The sequence below is a fragment of the Frankliniella occidentalis genome, unplaced genomic scaffold, assembly GCF_000697945.3.
Source record: "Frankliniella occidentalis isolate FOCC.00 unplaced genomic scaffold, Focc_3.1 Scaffold29, whole genome shotgun sequence".
In the NCBI taxonomy this organism is placed as follows: domain Eukaryota; kingdom Metazoa; phylum Arthropoda; class Insecta; order Thysanoptera; family Thripidae; genus Frankliniella; species Frankliniella occidentalis.
Genome location: NW_026267159.1, coordinates 734,038 through 741,571, shown reverse-complemented (window position 1 = coordinate 741,571; position 7,534 = coordinate 734,038). Strand labels below are relative to the sequence as shown.

Genomic DNA, 7,534 nt, shown 5'->3' with positions numbered 1-7,534 from the left:
GGTTGATAAAAGATAATTTTCATGTTCTCGTTTGCCAATCCTGTCTGTTTGCGGGGACGATGATGGCATTCTAATTTCTGTGCCTCTTCCACGAAAGATCTATATATAATCTATCAACAAACACTGTTGTGAGCATTTAGTTAAACAATTGTAAATAAATTTCAATGAGAAATTTACAGTTCCTCTCTCGCTCTCTATGTTGAAGTTGACATCTTCTGTCCTTCAGTTCACGACTCATCACATGCTGTCGTGCTCATCTTGGTCCCAGGCCAGCAGTGCGTTCATCGGCTCGATGCCCCTCACACTCCAGGGCTCCAGCGGATCCTGACTGTCTGCACTCCCGCTGCCGCTGCTCGGAGGGCCGTTGGTGGAAGTGGGTCCCGCGGACATTCCCCTGCGCGGAGGGGCCTCCGGAGTGGGCGCCACCCTGCCGCAGATACACAGAGTGACGGTGGGGTCTGTCATCTTTGGAAAGTATCCTCTTTACCTAACACTTACCTGTTCGGCTTTGCCGTTTTAGGCCGTTTGTGTCGCTTTCTCCCATTCCCATTGGTAGAGCTAGCCGCCGGCTCGGGCATTTGCTGGGCCGGTGCTGGCTGTTTGGGCTGGGGCGTGGTCGCTGACGCCGCGGTTGGTGCTGCCGAGGACGCCGCCGCCGTGGGCGCGACCGCCGGGGCAGTCTGGGGCCGTGGCGCGGCGGCGGGGCTCACAAACCCGGGGGCGGCCGGCTGCTGGGCGGAGGCAGCGAGGGGTGGCATGATGAAGCCCATCGCCGTAGAGGGGCTCAGCAGGCCCGCGTCGAACGAGGACGCCGTCGACGAGGAGTAGCCGTCGTCGAGGTGCAGCCGCGCCCGCTCCACGCCAGGGCGGGAGACGGCGGAGCGGGCGCGCCGGAGACGAGCAACGCGGCCCAGAAGCGGCCCCTCTGTGTGCACGGCAGGGCAGGGAAGGTCAGCTGGGCGCTGGGCGTGGCACATTGGACCTACTCCGTACTCGCTGGGCTCTGGCAAACTCACCCCCGAAGTCGTCGCTGTCGCTGGGGTCGAGCGTCACGGAGCGCTTGCGGTCTCGGAGCGCGCTGGCCGCGCCGGGCCCTCCCGGCTCCACGAAGCTCATGGCGATGCCCACCTCCTCCGGGCTCACCTCCTCCAGGTGGTCGGTGTCCGCCGCTCTGCGCGCCAGCGCGGCCAGCTGCTCCGGGCTGCAGCGGGGGCCTTCGGCCACGAGCACCAGCTCGCGGAGCGGGTCGTCCGGGGCGGGGACGGCGGGCGTCGGGACGGCTTGGGGTGCGGGCGCGAATGGAGTCGCGAGTCCCGGGTACGGCGGCGGAGGCGTCGTGGGCACGATCCCCGGGGTCAGGATCCCCGCCGCGCCCACGGCCGGCCCCAGGGATGGCGGGGGGTTCATCTGTGGCGGCACTCCGTTCATGACCACGCCAGGCTTGGCCGGCTGCACGCCCGGGCCGAGCCCTGTCGCTGCCACCGCGTTAGCGCCAGCCTGGGGCACGGCGATGTCGTCCGCGAACGCTAAAATGTCCATGGCCGCGGTGAAGGCGCCGAAGCCCTGGCCCGGCTGCGCGGGAGGCGCGGCTGTCGCAGGGGCAACGGTCGTCGTGTCCAAAGGAACGGTGTCGGCGATGGCGTACGGGTCGGCCACCAGCGCCCTGGAAAAGTAACACTTCAGAAATTTCCTACACGGACGGCTGACGCGTTCTAACGCGCGGCGCACTCACGTGAGGTCGTAGCCGGTCTTGATCTTCTTCTTCTTGACGGGGGTGGATATGGACGCGCGCCCCCACATGATCCTGCGGAGCTGTTCGCCCGTCATGCCGCGCTTCCGCAGCTCGGCGACGGTCACCTTGCCCACCCTCTGCGAGAGAGAAGCAACTCAAAGATTTTGTACCTACCTGCCGCTGCCGCCCGCCCCGCGGGCTTCCCTTGCGAGACGACCGACCTTCCAGTTGCAGACGGCTCCCTTGCGCTGCTTGGCCCTGGTCTTGGACTTGCTCTTGATGACGAGGACGCCGCGCTGCTCCTGGGCCGGGTCGTCGCTGGGCCCGAGGCTCATCGAGTACTCCTGCAGGTAGTGGTGCGCGTCCTGCTGGTTCACGGCCCGCTCCAGGTTGACGACGATCTTGGCCCACTGCTTCATCCACTCCTTCTCGCTCTGCTCGATGACGTGCGCGTAAGTGTTGCCCATCATGGCGATCAACATGTTGAGCAGGAGGATGGGCACCAACACCATGAATATGGTGAACACCGTCTTGCTGAGCGAGGGGTACGTCGTGTTGCCCAGGTCGGGGTACTGTAAGTACGGGGCGAGATTGATTTTAAAATTTATAAAATGTGCATTTTGTAGGAAGACACGTGCAGAGTTACGCTGAATCGCACTAACTCACGTTGTAATCGCCCAGGGTGATCTGGAAGAGGGCCATCCAGGTGGCGGGGTACGTCGCGTAGAGCGAGTTCTTGACGCCTGGAAAGCCCTTGTACAGGAAGTAGAAAGACTGCGAGAAGCCGAACAGGACGACGGTGTAGATGATGCCGAAGGTGAGCATGTCGCCAGTGATCATCGAGTACACCATGGTGACGAAAGGCCCCGTGAGTCGCACCGCCCTGCAACGTGAATGGGGGTGGCCGAGCGTGAGAACCGTTAACACCCTCCTGCAGCTGCGCTGTCACACACACCGTATTCTTACCCGGCGAAGAACATAAGCAGGAACCAGGATCCCGGCACCGCGAACACCAGGATGGCCTCCTCTGTCACGCGGTCCCCGTTAAACCTGAACGGTATGGAGAGCAGGATCAGGAGATTGGACACGAGGAAGATGGCCTTGGCGGGGGCGTTGCCCTGGAAAAGAAAGAGCCGCTGGAGAGGACGCCGACGAGAGACTCTGACGTCGTGAAGCCCTCCCCGTAGCACCCGTAGCCTACCAGCCCCTTGAGAAACGACGGCAGGCCCTGGTTCTTGATCTCGCCGCCCTGCTGGACGATCAGGTAGCTGAGGATGTTGCACAGCGTGCCCACCTCGAAGCCCGCCCTCAGGATGGACCGTGCGTTCCAGTCGTCGTCCTCCTGCTCGCCGCGCTCGGGCCGCAGGTACACGGCCATGCTCAGGGTGAGCAGGTGCAGCGACAGGATGCCCAGGCGCTTCAGAAACTGTTGCTGTGTAGAGCGAAGAAAACAGCCCAAGTCGAAACCTCGCACACCTATTACGCCATCATTGTCTCGAAGTTCGTGTTCGTGGCTGGTACTTACCCTCGCGAACGTTTTCCATTTTTCCTCCAGGAGCCGCTGGATGATGCCGCCGTCCAGCATGTCCAAGTGCTCCTCTTTGGTCCCGTTCAGGATGATGAACAGTGCCGAGTTCCAATCTGCAACATCGAGGCGTACTTGCACTCCGCCGTAATAGCCCCGTTTGAAGTTGAAGCGCGCCGTCGGGCTGGTTGCACTCACTCGTGCGGCCATCCGGGAGAAGGGTGTCGAGGGCGTTGAGGGGGTAGGCCGAGCAGGTGATGTTGGAGTAGCGCCAGAACTCGCGGCAGCTCAGCTCCAACATCTCCCGGAACACCTCGGCGCGGCCCAGCTTGCAGGCGAGCGTGAGCGGCGTCAGCCCGGCCTTGTTGACGATGCCGTTCTTGGCCGGCAGGCGCGGGTGCCTGAGCGCGTAGCCGAACATGTCCAGCTTGTCGCAGACGACCACCATGTGCAGGATCATGTTGCCGAACGAGTCCTGCGCGTCGGGGTTGGCGCCGGTGTCGCAGAGCAGGTTGTAGACGCTCTCGTTGGCGCAGCACGCCGCCCACGCCAGGGGGAACTCACCGAGGTAGGCGAGGCCCTCGTAGTCAGTGTACTTCTTGGGCCGGGCGAGCTGCTGGTCGCGCGGCAGGAAGAAGCTACCGATGGCGCGCTGCATCACGTTGGCGCCCGCGTCCACCAGGTCCTGCACCAGCTCGTTGTTGGCGTAGGCGATGGCCAGGTGCAGCCCGCTGGCGCCCAGGTACTCCTCGCCCTCCACCACGTCCAGGGCCAGCTTGGGGAAGCACTTGATGAGCGTGCGCGCCAGCTTGGTGTGCAGCTTGGTGTCGCAGATGATGAGGACGTGGAGGAGCGTCTCGCCTGGAGGGCAGAGCTAGTGAGACCGCCTGTGCCTAGAGACCAACACTTCTAGCACGTATCCTTCACGAGCAGCTGGGGCCGTGCAGCTGGGGCTTACCGAGTGATCCGCGGTACTGCATCTGCCAGCACGCCTCGTGGTCCTCCCACTTGGCGAGGGGGTCGTGGGGGCTGAGCGAGGCCTCGATGGGCAGCACCACCTGGGGAGAGAGCATAGCAGTTACAGAGGGAGCGGAATAACTAGGGAGGGAGGGCAAGTAGAGCACCACCTGCTTGAGATCCCGGAACTTCCAGCGGAGGTACTCGGCCCTGTTGATGATCTGCCCCTTGCCGTCGCAGTACATGAGCACGCCGAACTGCTCCCGGATCAGCTTCTCCACCTCCACCTGCCCGCCCACGTTGTAGGCGTCGATCAACTCGCCGCCCATCTTGTAGTTGGCGAGGCGGTACAGCAGGCAGTCGTCCTCGTTCGACGCCTGCGGAGCAGCAGTAGCCAATGAGATCGAGCCCACGCGCCACCCCCGGAGCAAGTTAAAAGTGCACTTCGAAAAAGACACAAATAGAGACAAAACCTGTGAAATAACGCGGTCCAGCACCGAGCCGTCATTGGCAGCGATAGGCTTGCAGCAGCCCAGGACTTGCCCCATAGTCGCGTCACCGTTCGGGCACCTGGCATCATCTGCGACGTCCGCGTCCCGGGGGCGGGCTGGCGAACTGGGACTGGAACGAGGACTGGGGCCCACCCCGGGGGACGCGCGCGGCCGATGCTAGGGTTTTGCCTGCCCCCTTCCCCTCCCCACCCCACCCCGTTCCCACAACCCTTCTAGACACCCCCTCGTGCCTCACGGATCAAAAACAAAGGCAGGATGGCAGACGCGACTCGCTGCTCCTTCCCGCAGCTGATTACACATCGAAAAAATCCACTACTTTAATTTTATTTTATGACATATTTTGCAATAGCGAGTGAAGGGGGTGGATTTTGCCCCCCCCCCCCCTTTCCTTACCGTGCCTGGTACGTTCGTCACGGGGGCGCTCCGCATAGGGAGGGGCCGGGAGTGGTGAGTGGGGGCAGTAGGGGGAGGGGGTTGGAGCGCTGCAGGGGCGCTGCTGTGGCGAGGCCTGGTAATGGTGCAACATCACCACTTGGGGGATGGTGTTTTGGGTTTCCTGGTCTTAATTTGTGATCAATTTAATCATGCATCATGATACATGTGAAATTCGCGGACAGGACAAAAGTCACAGACTCACATCGGGATCTTGGGGGATTTGGTGGGAAACGAAGCACCTTCCCAATCAAACTCTCCGCCAAGAAAATGATTGCATCGGCCGGGAATCGAACCCGGGCCGCCCGCGTGGCAGGCGAGCATTCTACCACTGAACCACCGATGCTTGTTGAGGAAGGACGGGAGGGGCTGGCTGTACACGGCGCGCCGCCGCCGGGAGGATGGCACCGCCGCTCCGCGCCCTCCGCGACGACCGCGACCGGGCCGCGGCGAGCCGCGCCCGCCGGACTAGCCGGTTGGGGCGGGCGGAGGGGCGCGGAGCGCGGAGGCCCCGCGGACGGCCCAATGAGCACCTAAAGTCGTGAAAGGGCGAGAGGAAGGAACCAGCTTGCCGACGGCTGGGAAGCCATCGTGTTAGCTAGTCTAGCTTAGCTAGGTGTAAGGCACCACTGCTCATGATGGTGGAACTGTGGAAGTGTAAGGGGGGAGGGGCCCGGCACGGGGTCGCTCTGGTCATCAGTCACCCACATTGACACTGTCATTCATGTGGACACCGTCACTGCCCGACATGCGGTGCTAGAACGTGTGGTCCTCTAGAATGATTTTCGCTGTGTACAGGAGCGTTACTATGGTTATGCGGCTCCCAGCGGGGCCGTGCCGTGCCGCGGGTGACGCGGGCCGCACGCCGCCGGCTCCGTGGTGCTGGCGCCCCCGAGGGGTGCGACGCCCCCATGCCAGGCCACCGGAGGGGGTGGCGCCCCGGGCCGGGGGCGCCGGGGGCGCCTGGGGCAGCGGGGGCCGCACGGTAGCCCCCGCAAGTCAGTCGGGCAACAATGCTGAGCGTGCAGGCACGTGTATGCCGACTGACGCCGCGCTGACGCCGTGCTGACGGCGGCGGCCACCTTCAGGGACTTCAGCATGGCGACGGAACCGGAGGTGCGCCAGTACCTGCGGCGCCTGCGGTTCAAGCGGCGCCTGGAGGGCCCCCGCCTGGACCTGCGGCCGCGCGTGCACGCCCCCACCGTGCTCCAGAAGATCTTCAAGCAGAGGTGCGTATCTCGCGGCCATACCGCCTCGCATACGGCGCAGTACGGCGGCGGTCGTCGTCGGGCAGATCCTCACGCACTTACGCTGCCCGTCCAGGAACCAAAAGCGGTCCGTGTACTATGTCACGAGTGGGCGCCAGATCCCCGAGGAAGAAGAGAAGGCGGAAGGGGTGGGCGAGCAGGAGTCGGAGGCCGCGGAGGAAGGAAGCAGAAAGAATGAGAAGAAGGGAAAGCAGAAGGACAAGCCCTTCTGGGTGCCACCGGACGAGCACTTCGCCCCGTTCGTCGCCTTCCAGAAGGAGCAGACGGCCTTGGAGCGAAGGAAGGAGTTGGCACTCCCCGTGCACAAGAAGGTAGGCAGTCAGAAGTATGGGGAGTTTGTGGTCGGTGTCTGCCCGTGGGGGGGGGGGCGTCGTTGAAACTTAACTTTACTCTCATTGTCCTTCTCTGCACAGCCAAATGCGCGCACCAGGCTAACTGCCGACCTCCTCCGCCGCCTGCACATCCCCGACGAGCCTCCCCCAGCGGAAAAGACGATGGTGGACATGGACCCCGAGTTCTACACCATCGTAGAGGGGCGGCCGAACCGCGATCGCGTCAGCGTGCGGGAGTACATCAGCCACATCCGAGACCTGGTGCGCGTCCGCCTGAAGATCGGCTACAACGAGGACGAGAGCATCCTGGTGGACGAGCAGTTCCGGCTGGAGCGCGAGCGGCTGGACCAGATACTCGGCCAGCAGAAGCAGTACGTCGACCTGTTCGACCAGTTCCTGGCCGAGGACCATGCCACCTCGATGGAGCTGCTCAAGAAGGCCGACTTGGCCGCCAGGCTGTCGGCCGAGAAGGACGCCGAGATCAAAGTGTGGATCCGGACGAAGGGGGTGCTGCGGACGCAGGTACAGTACGTGTGCATCCCAAGCACCGTCCATGATAGCACTGGTAACCGCCGAGTGCCTCCCCCTCCCCTCCGCGGCTATAGGCTCGCGTCGCGACTCGCGATCGAGTGGCATGGCGCCTGGCGCCGGGCTATGTGCGCGCGCGCCGAACCCCGGGCACGCCGCGGGTGATAGGTGATTGGCACCACCACGACGCAGTCGCTAAGCACGAGGGCCGGTGGGGCGGGGCGGGAAGTGGAGGGGGAGGGGAGGGG

General features: G+C 63.5%; 2 protein-coding genes and 1 non-coding gene across 3 annotated transcripts in view; 1 reads left to right on the top strand and 2 right to left on the bottom strand.

Moving 5' to 3' along the window:
* LOC113203012 (uncharacterized) lies at positions 1-4,889 on the bottom strand. Its single transcript, XM_026417490.2, has 13 exons — positions 4,688-4,889; positions 4,385-4,591; positions 4,216-4,315; positions 3,456-4,118; positions 3,258-3,373; positions 2,934-3,164; positions 2,699-2,850; positions 2,399-2,615; positions 1,954-2,304; positions 1,733-1,869; positions 1,017-1,663; positions 499-925; positions 1-427 (listed from the first exon to the last, which is right to left on the bottom strand). The coding sequence occupies exons 1-13, from the start codon at positions 4,760-4,762 to the stop codon at positions 238-240; spliced, it is 3,513 nt and encodes a 1,170-aa protein (XP_026273275.1). The 5' UTR covers positions 4,763-4,889; the 3' UTR covers positions 1-237.
* A 462-nt stretch (positions 4,890-5,351) lies between these two features.
* The window catches only part of LOC113203003 (uncharacterized), a 2,345-nt gene continuing 162 nt past the window's right edge, over positions 5,352-7,534 (top strand). The window contains exons 1-3 of the mRNA XM_052265687.1: positions 5,352-6,387; positions 6,482-6,737; positions 6,840-7,280. Coding sequence (XP_052121647.1) covers positions 6,257-6,387; positions 6,482-6,737; positions 6,840-7,280 — 828 coding nt within the window. The 5' untranslated portion in view covers positions 5,352-6,256. The remainder of the gene's footprint in view (positions 6,388-6,481; positions 6,738-6,839; positions 7,281-7,534) is intronic.
* Positions 5,434-5,504, bottom strand: Trnag-gcc (transfer RNA glycine (anticodon GCC)). The gene has a single exon. It is a non-coding gene; the product is annotated as a tRNA-Gly (tRNA).